This window comes from Rhipicephalus sanguineus, chromosome 7 (assembly GCF_013339695.2).
Source record: "Rhipicephalus sanguineus isolate Rsan-2018 chromosome 7, BIME_Rsan_1.4, whole genome shotgun sequence".
In the NCBI taxonomy this organism is placed as follows: domain Eukaryota; kingdom Metazoa; phylum Arthropoda; class Arachnida; order Ixodida; family Ixodidae; genus Rhipicephalus; species Rhipicephalus sanguineus.
In genome coordinates, this window is record NC_051182.1 from 4,566,801 (window position 1) to 4,582,920 (window position 16,120).

The following is a 16,120-nucleotide window of genomic DNA, read 5'->3' on the forward strand; positions in this document are numbered from 1 at the left end:
TATTCGAGAGGACACTCCATGCACAAGCTCCGCCGTGCCATCTTGAGGTCCGTGCGCCGCTACCTGGTGCCAACCTACGTGACGTCGTGAGGGAGAAATTGGCTTCGATGACCGGCACGCAAGTCCCGAGCCCGCATCCCATGCCAACCTCGCATCCCATGCCAACCCCAACTTATGCCCAGATTGCTGCCATAACACCACAGCCCCAGCAGACACCACTGCAGGCGCCTGGAGTGCATGGTTCGCTCAACTCTCTCTCACCACGACCGCCGGTCCAGCCTTACAACACCTGGCGCACCCCCCGGCCGATCTGTTTCTATTGCGGCATCCGTGGCCATATTTCAAGATTTTGCCGACGCCGTCAGCAAGACGAACGACGAGGCTACGACGACTTCGAACGGGACGACTTTTACACCAATGGACCGCAATATCGTCGCCCATACCAGAACAGCCCACATCGAATCACAGTCTCCGCAGAACTTCAGCGCAGTTGGCAGTTCCCGATTTCCGCGTCGTCGCTCGCCTTCACCGCTGCGGACGCTCCTCTTCCCCACTTCGACCAGCTACCTTGACTCCTGATCACCGACTGGAAAACTAAATGGTGCAGCTTCGGGAGGGGAAGCTGCATATTTCGGACTATATCAAACTCCTCCGGATCGCCCGTCAAATATATTGTTGGTGTATGTTGAAGGTATACGGACTGAGGCATTGGTGGACACAGGTGCATCGCTTTCCGTAATTAGTGCAGACTTCTGTTCCCGCTTGAAAAAAGTGAAGACACCATACGATGGCCCTCCCCTTCGCTGTGCTGACGGAGTTCTTATTCGGCCATCCAGTGTTTGTACAGTGCGCGTTTCCATTGATGGCATCCTACATCATTGACAGTTTCTTGTGCTGCCCTCGTGTACTCACGCACTCATCTTGGGCCGGGACTTCCTTTCTTCAACGTCAGCCTTCATATCTTGTCGTCAGCGAGTCATTCATATGACAGACACAGAGTTTCCATCCGATGTCGCTCCTCACAGCTTCCGTTTAGTCACAGCCTCTGACTGTTGTATTTCGCCGGGAGATGAGATATTATTACACTGGCTTCTGACACCGTCATTAATGCTGTGCTGACGGAGTTCTTATTCGGCCTCCAGTGTTTGTACAGTGCGCGTTTCCATTGATGGCATCCTACATCATATTCAGTTTCTTGTGCTGTCCTCGTGTACTCACGCACTCATCTTGGATGGGACTTCCTTTCTTCAGCGTCAGCCTTCATATCTTGTCGTCAGCGAGTCATTCATATGATAGACACTGAGTTTCCATCCGATGTCGCTCCTCACAGCTTCCGTTTAGTCACAGCCTCTGACTGTTGTATTTCGCCGGGAGATGAGAATATTATTACACTGGCTTCTGACACCGTCATTAATGGTGACGTGTTCATTGCTCCATCTGATCGCTGCATACCTACGGGGCTTACCATCGCACCTGGCCTTGTGCGCTTTAACGACGGTAGAGCGTTGGTCGCCGCACTTAATCCAACTTCTTCGCCAGTGATGCTGCCACAGGGCACTGCTGTGAGTTGCTTCGCCGACACCGAGCCTTTTTTCTCTGGTTTCCCTTCGCGCAGAATCGCCGCCTTTGTCTGCCTCAACTGCTCATACGGCTGCGACCGCTGCTTTAAATGCGACCATAAATCCCCACGTCACTGCTGAGCAAAAGAGAGACCTTTTAGACCTTCAAAAGCATAGCGTTTCGTTTGACGTACACTCGAAGGTTCTGGGCCGCACTTCCGTCGCAGTGCATCGCATCGAAACCGATGGCAGCTCCATTGTGCGCCGCCGCCCATATCGCGTGTCTTCGGCGGAACGGAAAATCATCGAGGAGAACCTCAACGACATGCTCAAACGCGGCATCATCCGACCTTCATCCAGCTCTTGGTCATCTCCTGTGGTGTTGGTCCGGAAAAAGGACGGCTCTGTACGATTTTGTGTCGATTACAGAGCACTTAATAATATCACGAGAAAAGACGTATATCCGTTACCAAGAATCGACGATGTCCTCGACTCCCTTCAAGGTGCAGAGTATTTCTCCAGTCTCGACCTCCGGTCCGGGTATTGGCAAATACCTATGCACGAAGCGGACAAGGACAAAACAGCCTTTGCAACGCCGGACGGGCTTTATGAGTTCAACGTAATGCCCTTCGGATTATGCAACGCTCCTGCAACATTCGAGCGCATGATAGACACTGTTTTACGTGGCCTCAAGTGGAAAACCTGTTTATGTTATCTAGACGACATCGTTATTTTTTCTTCCACTTTTTCGCAGCACCTTGAGCGATTGGACGAAGTTTTAAACTGCATTTCGAACGCTGGACTTCAGCTCAATACAAAGAAAGGCCACTTCGCCAGCAAAAGTATCAAAGTACTGGGCCACCTTGTCAGTAAAGATGGCGTTCGACCAGACCCGGACAAGATTGCTGCCGTGATTCGTTTCCCTCGCCCTGAAAATCACAAACAGTTGCGAAGTTTTCTTGGCCTGGCTTCCTACTTCCGCCGCTTCATCAGTCACTTTGCTGCCATTGCGGGACCATTACACAAGCTTCTCACGTCGGGAACGGCCTTCGCTTGGACTGATGACTGCGAGTGTGCTTTCCAAGCCCTTAAACGTGCGTTAACATCAGACCCCGTCCTCCGTCACTTCGACGAGAGTGCCCCTACTTTTCTGCACACAGATGCAAGCGGCCTTGGGATCGGTGCTGTCCTCCTACAGCGCGACGACACTTCCCGAAAGAAAGTTTTTGCATATGTCAGTCGCGCCCTAACACCTGCGGAGCAGAACTACTCGATCACAGAGCAGGAATGTCTTGCTGTAGTTTGGGCCATACAAAAATTGCGACCGTATCGTTACGGACGCCACTTCACTGTGATTACCGACCATCACACTCTATGCTGGTTATCCTCACTTAAAAATTTGTCTGGACGCCTCGGCCGCTGGATACTTCGTTTGCTAAGAATACACTTTTGACGTTGTGTACAAGTCTGGCAAACAGCATCAAGATGCCGACGCTCTCTCTCGCTGCCCTCTGCCACTTTCTTCTCCGACCACGCACCCTCGTTGCCCATCAGGTGATCCTGAGCCTTCATCTTCACTCACGTTATCACCCCTGGCAGTTCCTGAGTCGCTATCTTCCATCCGTTGCACTCAGTTCGCCTCGTATCAACGTGCTGACCCCTATTGTAACCGCATCATCGGATACCTCAGTGGAACGTCTTCACCTCCTAATGCCAGACTACGTCGTCAGCTAAGGCAATTCAAGCTGGAAAGCAATGTGCTGCATCGCCATACTTACAATACCGATGGGCATAGGTGGGTGCCAGTACTTCCCCGTTCGCTGCGTACACAAGTTCTCGAAGCACTGCACGACGACCCGTCCGCTGGCCACTTGGGGTTTCGCAAGACGTACAACCGCGTTAGGAGCCGTTTCTTCTGGCCTGGCCTTTCTACCTTTGTGGCCAAGTATGTCGCTTCTTGCACACTTTGTCAACGCCGGAAACGACCAACTTCCCCTCCGGCTGGCCTGTTACAACCCATCCTATGTCCGGAAACACCCTTTGCTGTAGTCGGAATAGACCTGGTCGGGCCACTTCCCGTAACGCCAGCAGGTCATCGGTGGATTGTCACAGCGGTCGATCACCTCACACGGTACGCAGAGACCGCCCCTCTGCGCACTAGTTCTGCGTCCGACGTGGCCGCCTTCTTTTTGGAAGCCATAGTGTTGCGTCATGGTGCACCTCGCGTGCTGTTGAGTGACCGCGGCAAGACCTTTTTGTCGACAATTCTTGAAGAAGTGCTGAAAACGTGTGGCACGGTTCATAAGAGGACATCAGCCTACACCCTCAAACAAAATGGCCTAACGGAGCGATTCCATCGTACGCTAACCGACATGATATCAATGTACATCGGACCATACCACGATAACTGGGACACGATTTTACCGTTCGTGACGTTTGCACACAACACCGCTGTGCAACGAACTACCGGCTATTCACCTTTCTACCTGGTCTACGGTCGTGCGCCGACATTAGCCTCTTTCTTCAATGCAACAACGAAAATCTCAACAACAACACCAGAGCACTTCGTCTCTAGGCTTGACGAATGTCGGCAACGTGCTCGCCTCAACACAGAGGCCAGTCAACGAGACCGTAAGCAGCGTTATGACAGCTTTCATCGCGACGTCACCTTCCATCCTGGCGATGAAGTCCTACTTTGGACGCCTGTTCGTACTCCTGGATTGTGTGAGAAGTTTCAATCACACTTCCTTGGACCTTACGTTGTTCGTGAACAAACATCCCCAGTGAACTATCTTGTCACCCCCGTCGAGGTCTCTTCGGACCGTCGTTACCGTGCTTCTGAGATAGTACACATATCGCGTCTCAAGCCATTCGTTCGGCGTACCTTTCCCGCCTAAATCGCGGCCGGGCCGGCCGCTCGCGCGCGCGGGGAGATTAGTGTGAGCGCTGTTGATGCCCTTCATGTTCTCATATGTACATACTCATCATCACCAACTGTGTTCGGGTTGTGGGGCTCATACTCGGACAATAAAGAAGTCTTGTGAGTCCTAAACGTTGCCTCACAATATAATATATATATATATATATATATATATATATATATATATATATATATATATATATATATATATATATATATATATATATAGGAATGAAGAAAGAAAACTACGTTGGTTCGGCACTTTCGTATATTTTCACTAACGGTTCGGCACTGTATATTTTCACTAACGTTTCGTCTGGTGGACCAAACCAACGACGAAACGTTAGTGAAAATATACAGTGCCAAACCAACGAAAGTCGTAGTTTCTTTCTTCTTCCTTATTCTTTTCCCACTACTATATATAAATATATATATATATATATATATAATATATATATATATATATATATATAATATATATTAAATAATATATATATATATATATCTCAGGGGTCCTATATATATATATATATATATATATATATATATCTCAGGACCTGTGCTCGAGGCTCCCAGCAGATGTATTTCGATATGTGTATTTAGCAATACTTTTCTGTGTATCTCTGCCCAGCCCTGAGTAAAACGATAGGAGGACAGGAGAGTAGATAAAAAAAATATGTGTAACTGATATACTAGTTGATATTCGGGCGACCGCTTGCGTCGAATACAGTGTTTCGTAGTCCTGCAGAAACTCGGCTTTAAGATGAACACACCATCAGCCCTTAGACGAATTATTTTTGCACATACAGCTATAGAGAACGATAAGGTAGGGCACCATTGCACGAAATAACGCCAGGAATATAAGGACTGCATTCTGCAGGCCATTCTTTGCATATTTGATTTTTTTGTTGCCTACACGTTCCCGCTGCTCGCACGTAGACGGATACATAATGCAAAGGCCTTCGCGCGCTTAGATTTTGGGTCAGGTGGTCAACATTATTCAGGAGCCCTCCACGTACGGTGTTTCGCATAGCCAGAGTGTTGCTTTGAGACGGTAAAACTCTGTGAATCAGTCAGTCTAGACGCTAGAAACTCGAAAAAAAGACTACAATTACGCGCTCACTAGTGCGCCAGGAACCCAAGACCAGCGTGCGCTCAATGTAAACGAAGCCGCCGCATCGTGTGCTATGGAATGGATAGATGCTATGAGCGTCCCCTTTATAACGGGGCGGTGACAAGTGTGCCACCAGGCTCGACAAAAAAACTTTACTCTTTTTTTTTCTTAGCGTTGGCCTAGTGTCTTTACTTCAATTAAAAATATTTTACTCCAGAAGAAAAAAAAGTTTTCAGCTCCGTTCTCTGCCCTTTACGGCAGAATGTCCTTATTTTTTTTCCAATATTTATTTTTGTCCTTCTCTAGTTTCTGCCACAATACTCTAACCGTCTCTTACTTATTTCAATCGCGGGTGTGTTCAGCTTTCCATTGGTCTCTAAAACCCAAGGCGTCATGTAGGCTCGTGCCCAAACGTACACCTGGGTGGATGTCTCCACATTCAACCAGAACATGCTCCGCTGTTTCCTGATCTTCCCCGCAGCACGTGCATTGTTCTTCTTCGTTACTGAATCTCGCTTATAACTACCGTTCTAAGGCAACCCGATCTCGCTTCAAACAGTACAGCGCTTCCCATTGAATTGTCGTAAAATGCCTCACCTCCTTATTTCATTTTTGCCCTTCGGTAGTTACTCAAAGCCGGTTTTTTCTCCATCGCTGCATCCAGTAAATCCTCTCCGCCAGCCTGCCACAAGCCACTCCAGGTCTGCAAACTGGTTTGGAAAAACAGCTATGCAGGCGTAATGTCGGGCAACGTCAGTTGTTGGTTGTGGTGCTGGGTATATAATTTTACAAGAAAGCATTAAACACTACATATGTAGTCCTACAATACAGGCGTCATATCAGATTAACGTCCGCGATTCCAGTATGGCTCGATTCATAGCAGTCTAATAAGCATACATTTGTATTCCTATGATTCAGCAAGCTATATTGAAGCATTGCTCGACCCCGGAGGAATACATTAAAAACGTTACGTATGATATTCACATCATCGCAGCGTAAAGTGCACTTAGTCCGCCTGAACGACGCAGGGTCCTCTTCATTTCTTACGAGGCTGGGCGATGGCCTCATGCTGACCGAGGATGATGACAGATTGATTGACAGCCGCTTTGTAGACTAGGCTACGTAGGTCACATACCCCAGGTAGCCTACGAATACGACAAGCGCCATCCACTGATGTTGGTCTACGTTGCCATATCCAGGCCTATCAGTCTGAACGGCCTAAAGCTCACCAACACGATGGGTGACTTCAGATTCCGACATGTCGCCGGCTCTATATGCAGACAATTTGTCGACGAAATGACCGAGGCATCCACGATTTCTAACAGCTGTACTATAACTCATACTTCACTACACATGGACCCCTCGCCACAGCGATCGCGACCGGATCCGATAACAGTCATGACCAGCTGCTGGTGCTCACTGATCGCGGTGATGATGACCTTGTTCAAGAACTGTTAGGAACCCCTTCCACACATGCACACGGGTTCGCGAAACCTGCGTGCTTTCTCCACAATAACGGACAAGTATAAGCACTACATATCAGCTTACCGCTTCTGGTGTTGGTAATACCCACGTTGCCTTGGCAGCGTTACCCAACTTTACACAACTGGTTATATAACACATATTCGGCTCTTCAACATATATGTGTGCGTATAAAATTTATACAGATCTTTAGCATCATTTCGTAACGTTTCGCTCAGTAAAAAAAATTACGCCACAGTCACCTTCCCGCCGCATGCTTCGCATAACATCGACTTCCACGGTACGTGGGATCTGCCGAACTTTTTTCTCCATAGCTGCCATCCAGTAAATCCTCTCCGCCTCTCTGACTTTTCGCTTAACGCTCTTTGTTGACATACTGCTTACACTACCAGCCGTATATTTACTAGTGAGCCTCCTAGTTCTTTTTCTCCACTGTGTGTCCACGCTCTTCCTATACAAGTAACGGAACACCTTCTCTGCCCAACTACTCTCCTTCATATTCCTTAGCCTTCCCTTCGAACCTTATTTTGCTCTGAGCCTCCCTCGCCTCAAAACCTGCCCATCCCATATCGCCCTTTACAGCCTCATTTGTCGTATTCCCGTGAGCACCCAACGCGAGGCGTCCCACAGTGCTTTGATTTATATCCATTCCCGATTGCACCTCTGCCCTCATGCACACCACTGAGTTCCCAAAAGTAAGCCCCGGAACCATTACACCTTTCCACAGACCTCGAAGCACCTCGTACCTATTGTATCCCCACAATGCTCTGTGCTTCATTATTGCAGCATTCCTCTTTCCTTTTCCTGCCGAGGCTTTTTCCTGTACATCCATGTACCTGTCACCCTCATTTATCCATACTCCGAGGTACTTGTATTCGCTCACCCTCGGTATTTCTTGGCCCTGTACTGACACCGCCTGATCACAAGGGTCATTGAATACCATCAATCCACATTTTGTTACCCTAAATCCTAGTCCTAGAGCTTCCCCTTCCCTTCCGCATATATACGCCAGCTGCTGTATATCCTCTCGACTGTCAGCAAATAAGACAATATGGGGGTAAGTGCTGGCGGCACCTGGCGGAACTTTCGGTCCCTATCCGCAAGCTTTCAGGACCGCGCAGCCGCCGTAGGGGGAGCGCCGATGAGCAGGTCGCAAGTTTATATAGGAGGTCGTGAAACACACACGAACTTTCAAACAGTTCCAAAAATGGACAACTATGTCCATCTAGCGGAAAACAATCAAGCCAACACCGGCTTTCTAGAGGAGGCGTTGATCAAGCAAACAGCAAACGCTAGATAATGTGCTGCCATCTGTGAGGCATTGTGACTCTCTTCATGGCCTCCGAGATGGCAAGCGCGGCGTATATCTTGGAGGCCATGCGACTCTTGCTTTAGATCAAAAACCTGTATCATTCGCGCGCGCGCGCGCGCGTGTGTAACAATACACATTAATAAGTATGCACTTAGTGGTTGAAGTGCGCACTAGGGGCCAGATTTCGCTATCGCGTTCAACTCTTAAAGGCGAAGCTTCAGGGTCCCCCAATTTCTCTTGCTGGTGATGCTAGCTACTGCTTTCTATTTTCTTTTGCATGAAACTGGTTCATGTTGCTTCATTGTAGTTTTGTATCTCCTTTGAAAATGATTGCAATGAAGCGCGTGGTTTACAAGCAATTTTATGACCACTCTTCGCATTCGATTTGAGACTGTGAAAATGGCAAATATGTACTTTTAACTAATTGATTGCTTCTTCCACTTTCCTGTAAACTTTTAGAGAGGATGGGAGCCCCTGGGAGCCTACGGAAAACACCAGGATCTACAGCCAGTATTTAATGAACGGCGAAATATCAAATGATATCGAATAAACCCAACTGACGTAATTATTGCCGGAATTCTATACGCGCTATTTTTCTCAAATTTATAGTGCTGTTTTGGAAGTTTTACCAACGCTGACATTTCACGTGGCCGATCCTGTACAAACCATTCGCCGGCGCGACAGCGCTCTCTCAAAATATGCTATAGAAGACACGGCATGTAAACGAAGCTAGTGTGTCCGTAGAAAATGATAGTTCACGCGTCAACAAATCAAGTCATTAGCGGTCGGGGCGTTATGAAGAAAGCGGCGTATTTACGGCAAGCGCCACTTCGTAAGGAAGCTTGTTGATGCTCGTTTGTGCATGATCTCCGAGATTGCGCGTTGGATCTCAGAGGCCATGGTCTGTGGCAAACACTTGGCGCGTATGGTGTCAGTGTCGTCCCGTAAAGCTGTGAAATCATACGCATGCCCACTATTATAAGGTGCGGTTCCTTTTCGAACCTCGCTTCTCCGCAGAATGACGAATAATGGCTTAGTAGGTGCTTCCCAACTTCACAAAAATTGTGGCGTTTCTGGGTGAAAAGTCGTGGGGCACATCAGTAAGGTCTATGCTAGAGCTCTACAATGCCTTATTTCTCGGTTTTGCGAGGTACAGTCTTCCTGTGATTGGAAATACCTGCAAAACAAATTTGAATGCACTCCAGGGCCTGCAAGCTCAAGCTTTAAGGACATGCCTCGGTCTTCCGAAATGTGCGTCTACAGCGGCAACAATCGTCATTCCAGGAGACCATCCTGTGTCAACGTACGTAACCACTGATACCCTCAGGTCTCATATTCGACATCTTGCCCGGGTACCTTCGCACCATCTGGCATCTTTACCTGCACAAAGGCCGCATACAACATTCAGCCGCATTATTGCTGCCCACAGTACTTCTTTGCCATCAAACTATACGCCTGCAGCAAGACCATCCTCACCTATATGGTGCCTGCATCGACCTGAAGTGCGCCTTACCATACCTGGAATTACGACGAAAAGAAGAATGTCATCGGTTGCCCTTAAACAGGCTGCACTACTGTATTTACATGAGTTGTACATCGCTCACACCCATATTTACACTGATGTTCAGTTAAGACTGCAAGCTCAACCGCTGCCGTAATAATTCCTGCAAGAGCTACCACAATACAGCTCAAAATGTTTCACGCAACCTCAACTACAGCTGCTGAACTAGTAGCGCTCCGTGCTGCTCTTCAGTTTGTCATAGAGCAGTCACCTAATTCGTGGTCGATCTTCTGCGATAGCAAAGCAGCCCTCCAAAGTCTACCCTCCGCTTTACGTCATGGCTCACATGAGCAGCTCGTCGGGGAAATTAGGCAAATCCCCCATGCAGCAATAGAAAGAGGGCACCAAGTAATATTCCAGTGGCTGCCTAGTCACATCCATATTTTCAAGCGCGAAGGACACGTTACACAAACGAAGCAATGCCTTATTTCTCGGTTGTGATTCAGGGAAATGACCAAGCGGACGCAGCTGCCCGATCCGCTCACGACGGTGTCAGCAGTATCACCATTCCCCTCTCAAGATCGGACGCCGCAAAAGAACTTCGTGTGCTAGCCCGTCGTATAACGCTGAACTTGTGGAAATCATCGACATTTACAAGTGCACGTCTGCATACCTTGGACCCTGATCTTGAATTACGCATCCCGTCCAGCTTATCACGACGTGACTCCACATTGCTGGTCCGTCTATGGCTGGATGTGGCCTTCTCAAATGCATATTCCTTTATTATTGGAATGGCGGAGAGCCCGTCATGTGAAGTCTGCGGGTGCGCACCTTCTTTGTGAGTGCACTCGCTTCAACTCCGAAAGAGCGGCCCTCTCAGCCGCACTAGGCCATCTGGACAACCGCCCTCTCACGGAGAACAAAATCCTAGGGCCCTGGCCTACCCGGTCTTCAGCACGAGCCGCTCTGAAGGCGTTGTTGCGGTTTCTCCAAGCAACCGGACTCAATGTCAAACTGATGGAAGAAACTGATGGAAGAAAATGTTGCTGTGTAGTACTATGACTGCGGTTATGACTTCGTTTTGGTTTTTTTTTATTGTTGCTGTAGTATTTTGTCGCGTGCTGCCGTCACAAACTCTTCTTCTCTTTCATTCTTTTACATCCCCTTTCCCCTTCCCACGTGCAGGGTAGCAAACCGGAGACTGCTTCTGGTTAACCTCCCTGTATTTCCTTTCTCCCTCTCTCTCTCTCTCTCCTTTTCGCACACTGTCGCCGCAGAAGTAATTACTTGGGACGCGCACAAGCGGCAAATCGCGCGCATGCGCACCACCCATGCTTGCAGTGAGAGCAGGCATCTCCGGCACGAAGCCCGCCTGCGGTTCCACCTGCCGCCGCTACGCGGCTTTCGGTGGCGCCTCTATAGGCGCTGCGCACCATTTATACAGCCGCACGCAGAGCAAAAAGGACGGCGTGGTGACACCCTGCCTCTTAGACGAAGTTCTCCATTGAGGAACACTTATTGCGATAGCAAGTATATGGACAGTCTCGACGGGTTTTTGCCGTCGCCGTTATGTCCCTCCCGTATAAAGACCAAATTGATAAGATCCCCCCGCGCATCGTATGTTCTACCGCGGGTAAAAGCACGCGAGCAGGGTCGACGAACGCGGCCGAAGCAGAGATGAAACGAGCCGGCCCATTTCCGTCGCTCGGAGGGTGCATGCGATAGCAACACCCCGCTCGGGAGGCCTGCCGTCGAAGCAGACAGGAAACGCCCCGCCCATCTTTAACGAGCCTTAAAAGACGCGAAGATGCGACGGGGTGGGGGTGGGGAGTGTCGCGCGAGCAGCAACTTTGAACTTTGAATCTAAGGGCGCGGTCGCAATCGCTGGCGTGCGCGCTATCTCGACAGCCATCATAGCAGGCGGCTCGTATACCCTTTTACGTGCTGCGCTGTCAACGCGAAGTGACTATGCGGAGAGCATCTCTCCCTGGAGCGGCCGTATTCTCGTACACCAGCGTTTTGTAGTTACGCGAGATCGGATACAAACAGTTAGCTGCCAGCCTCACTTCGTATAACGCTACAATTTGCTGCTATTGCAGTCATTGCTTCGCCTTTGCGGTGAAACTGTGACTTTTTTGGAAGCGTGGAGACGCTGATTATTTGACAGAGTATTGACGCAGGAAGGTATTGGTGCTCCCGAGACCACTGTATTAGTGACGTCACTTCCTCTCGCCTTTCGCCGCATCCGCTAGCTGACCCCGCAAGCCGCGATGGGCGGAGCCGTGATTGTAACGCGCAATTACAGCGCCCCTAGTTGCATACTTACAAAACAAATCTTGGTAGCTCGGATTTCAAGTATCTGTGCTTCATAAAAGCGCCTTTTTATTATTAGAAATTGAGTCTTTTTTTTAATATTTAGAAACATTTTCTCCTTTAGCGAAGGTGACCCGAACACCGACGTCGCGATGCTCCAGCAACGCGTCGAAGAAGCCCGGCATTGCAACCCTTGACCGCAAGGGTACAAAACAAGAGAGCACGTTCGGCTAGTGCGGCCAGAGTCACTGGAAAAAATCTGGCAGATCCCATGTACCGTGGGAATCGATGTTATGCGAAGCATGCGCGGGATGGTGACTGGGGCGTAATTTTTCACATTGAGCGAAACATTACGGAATGACGCTAGAGAAATATGGAAGTGGTATACGCACACTCATATGTTGGAGATTCGCATATCCGTTATTTAACCAGTTGTTTACAGTTGCGTAGCGATGGCAACAGACACATGGGTGTTACCAACACCAAACACGGTAAGCTGATATGCAGTGCTTATATTCATCAATACTGGATAGCGCGAATCCGAACAGGACAAAGAAGGAACACAGACCCACAGGACAGGCGTAAGTAGCAACTAAGCTTCGTTCAGGAAAGTTTCCCTAGATATATACAAAGCCGAATGGCACGCGCAGGCGCACTGCACGAACGTTACAGTCACAGTTACAGTTGTAATGCTTATACTTGTCCGTTATGACGGAGAACGCACGCACGTTTCACAAACCCGTGTGTATGTGTAGAAAGGGTTCTTGACAGTTCATGGTCATCATCAACCGGTCATCATCACCGTGATCAGTGAGCACCAACAGCTGGACCGGACTTGTTAGTCGGATCCGTTCGTGATCGCGGTTACGAGGGGTCTAAGTGTAGTGAAGTGCGATCCAAGATTTCCAACAGCTGTTGGAAATCCTGGATGCCTTTTACGATGAAATGATCTATGATGCCTCCTGTCGTGGACGTGGCAGCGAGGTCTTTTAATGCCCTAGCCACATCCAATCCGTCTTTCACGCAATATAAGGATCAAGCATTTTTGAGTCTTCATAAATAAATGTTCAAGACACCGGTAATGATGAGAGGCCTGGCTCTCTCAGCAGATTTATTGCAGGAAGCATTAACGCCGGTTTTTGCGTAATCCACGTAGTCCACGTCGCGGACCATGTGGACAAGTGGATGGTACTTGAGCGTCTTCCAGGGGTGTTCTGTCTTCAGTTTCCTCACTTTCCTTGCGTTCGCCGCGGTGGTGTAGCGGTTAAGGTGCTCGGCTGCTGACACGAAGGTCGCGGGTTCGATTCCGGCCGCGGCGGTCGCATTTGTATAGAGGCAAAATGCTAGATGCCCGTGTTCTGTGCGATCTCGGTACACGTTAAAGATTACCCAAAGGTCAAAATTTCCGAAGCCATTTGCTACGGCGTCTCTCATATCATATCGTGGTTTTCGGACATAAAACCCCAACAATTATTATTATAATCACTTTTCTTGCGTATCAATGTGTGTGTTCGCGGTTACTGTGTTGGTTGAGAGACTGTGTCACCTGTGGCACACACCCGCATAACATTAACTCTGGTTTACGGGTACGTGCCACACGTGACTGAGAGAAAGGGTTTCATGACGTACGCGACAGGTATTTTGCGTTATTCATGCCATGACCAGTGAATCGTGTTCGTCATACACTGGTCCTTTGCTAGGCCAATCTTGGTATATTACAAGTTATGGAGACGACCAGGAGAGCGCCCAGACGTAGGCGGATAGATAGATAGATAGATAGATAGATAGATAGATAGATAGATAGATAGATAGATAGATAGAAACGGCAAAAGTGCCTGAGGTTCGCTAAGAAATGCTTCGCATTTAATATCAGAGTACCGCAAAAGTAGGCTGCATGCCGTTAACACTGGGCGGCGGCGCTTTGCTAGCGTGCGTTGAGAAGAGCCACTCCGCCTTGATTACGCTCGGCGGAACGCGTACGTGTTTCATCGAGCATGGTCATGAACGCGTGGTAAGCGGCGTGGGAAGATACCTTTGGTAGTCGTCATCGTCGTCCCTGTCTGGGTTGCTGATCTGGTCGGGGCATGCGGGGTTTCCCAGCAGGCTGAGGAATGTCAGCGACGGGTAGCACTGCTCAATGCAAGACACCAGGTAGTCGAGGTTGTCGAAGCAGTTCTTGTTCAGCGACAGGGTCGTCAGCTGAGCGTTGAAGCGGAACTCGGACGCGTCACGAAGCTCGTTGTTGTCCAACACCAGCTCGCGCAGCTGCAACAATGCGGTCGAGATGTCGGCAAAAACTGCACAAACCGGTACCTACTTGAACACTACTTGAACCACAGGTGGATTTCCCCTCCCATGACCACTCGCACTGCATATTTCAGCTTCAATCCATTAGCGTTATCAGTAGGTGTGCGAAACGCTGTATATCGCGGTGATAGACGTTATGCGCAGGCGATATTAAAGGGCCCAATCACACCAAAAGTAGAGCATGTGTAGAGGAGTCCACTGAAACCCCAACCAGAGGTGATTAAAACAGGCAGTGGGAATAGAAAGTGTAGCGCCTCAGAATGCGGCGCTCGTCAAGGAAGAAGAAGTTGGCAGTCGGCCGCGCGGCGTGTGCAGCGCGATAATAAAAAAATCAGTTCGAAAACTGAACGCTGTCAGGGCTGGATCTTTCTCGTGTTAGCTCCGACAGTTAATGGTGACCCGAGAAAGAACACGCAGCCCCGATCATCCCGCATGGATCCCGCCGGCTCTGCCACTAATCCTACCGATGACGGACTTGAAGAGTTATAACCACAAGACACGTGAAGATGGTGGGAGGTGACGTCGAGGAAGTAGCGGAACAGCAAAGGTGACGCGGTGAAGCGACTGCTTCTACTTAAAGGGACACTAAAGAGAAACCGGAAGTTGATCTTCGATGGTAGATTATCTTATTACTATTAAAACGGTACCATTGTTACGGCGAGCAGAGCTTTCGTAAGCGAGAAAATAGCGAAAAACCGAAGGATGGGTGCTGACGCCCCCTCGGCTTTCCCGCACTAGGCGTATAAGACGTATAAGATCACAAACGCAGACGGCCGCGATTGGTCGACAGTGATTTAATGCTGCTAATAGAAACACACGATGAAATTTATCTTAAACATCCATAAACAGTACTCGGCACCTATTTAAGCCGCGCCACTGAAGGAAGTACAAATTTAGCACAAAGCTAAAATAAAAAAAAGAATAAAAAACGGCATGGCGCTGCGTGCGGCCGTGGTGGTTTCGGTTTTTCTCCGCGCACAGCGTGCATGCTTCACCCATTTCGCCAGCGTCGCGCTCCAGCGTTGCAGTTTCGTTGCGTGGCTTGTCAAGTTTAGATTGAAAAATACCAATATGACAGACGCCGGTGTGCGTTGAGGTTGACCTGTCGGCCGGAAACCTTTCCCACTGGTATTAGCACTGCACGGAAGCATCGAGCCCGGCATACCTGGAAGGTGCATGGTCGTCGTACGCGGAAGCCCGACGGGGCAGTCGCGAACACCTCTATCTGCGCGTCGTTGTGAACGTGAGGCGGAGCCGCTGGAAAGGTTCTCATCGCGCCAGGGCCAGTCTTCACATGAACGCAAGCACAAGCGTTTCGAGGTGCTCGAGACAGTGGCCATCATGGAACATCTTCGAAGTCAACGACCCTTCGGACCACTGTCCGGACTCAAAGCGTACCTCGTCGCCGGGGTTCTCGGAATCAAGTCGCCAAAGCGTGGGCCTTCGACATCGTCACTGCGTGGTGCTTTTGTAGACCCCATTGAGCACCTTGTCCATGCTTACCAGCGGATGATACGCTAACGCGTTCTCCTCACTGGAAATATCGGCTTGAAGGCAAGCGATGTGGACGACGGCGTGAGCCGGCCGTACAAACAGCCCAAGGCGTCGGCTG

General features: G+C 49.3%; 1 protein-coding gene across 1 annotated transcript in view; it reads right to left on the reverse strand.

Moving 5' to 3' along the window:
- Positions 1-15,781, reverse strand: part of LOC119400556 (leucine-rich melanocyte differentiation-associated protein-like) — an 83,364-nt gene extending 67,583 nt beyond the window's left edge. The window contains exons 1-2 of the mRNA XM_049417692.1: positions 15,674-15,781; positions 14,234-14,466 (exon numbers count right to left, since the gene is read on the reverse strand). Coding sequence (XP_049273649.1) covers positions 14,234-14,466; positions 15,674-15,781 — 341 coding nt within the window. The remainder of the gene's footprint in view (positions 1-14,233; positions 14,467-15,673) is intronic.
- Between the last annotated feature and the right edge of the window lie 339 nt (positions 15,782-16,120).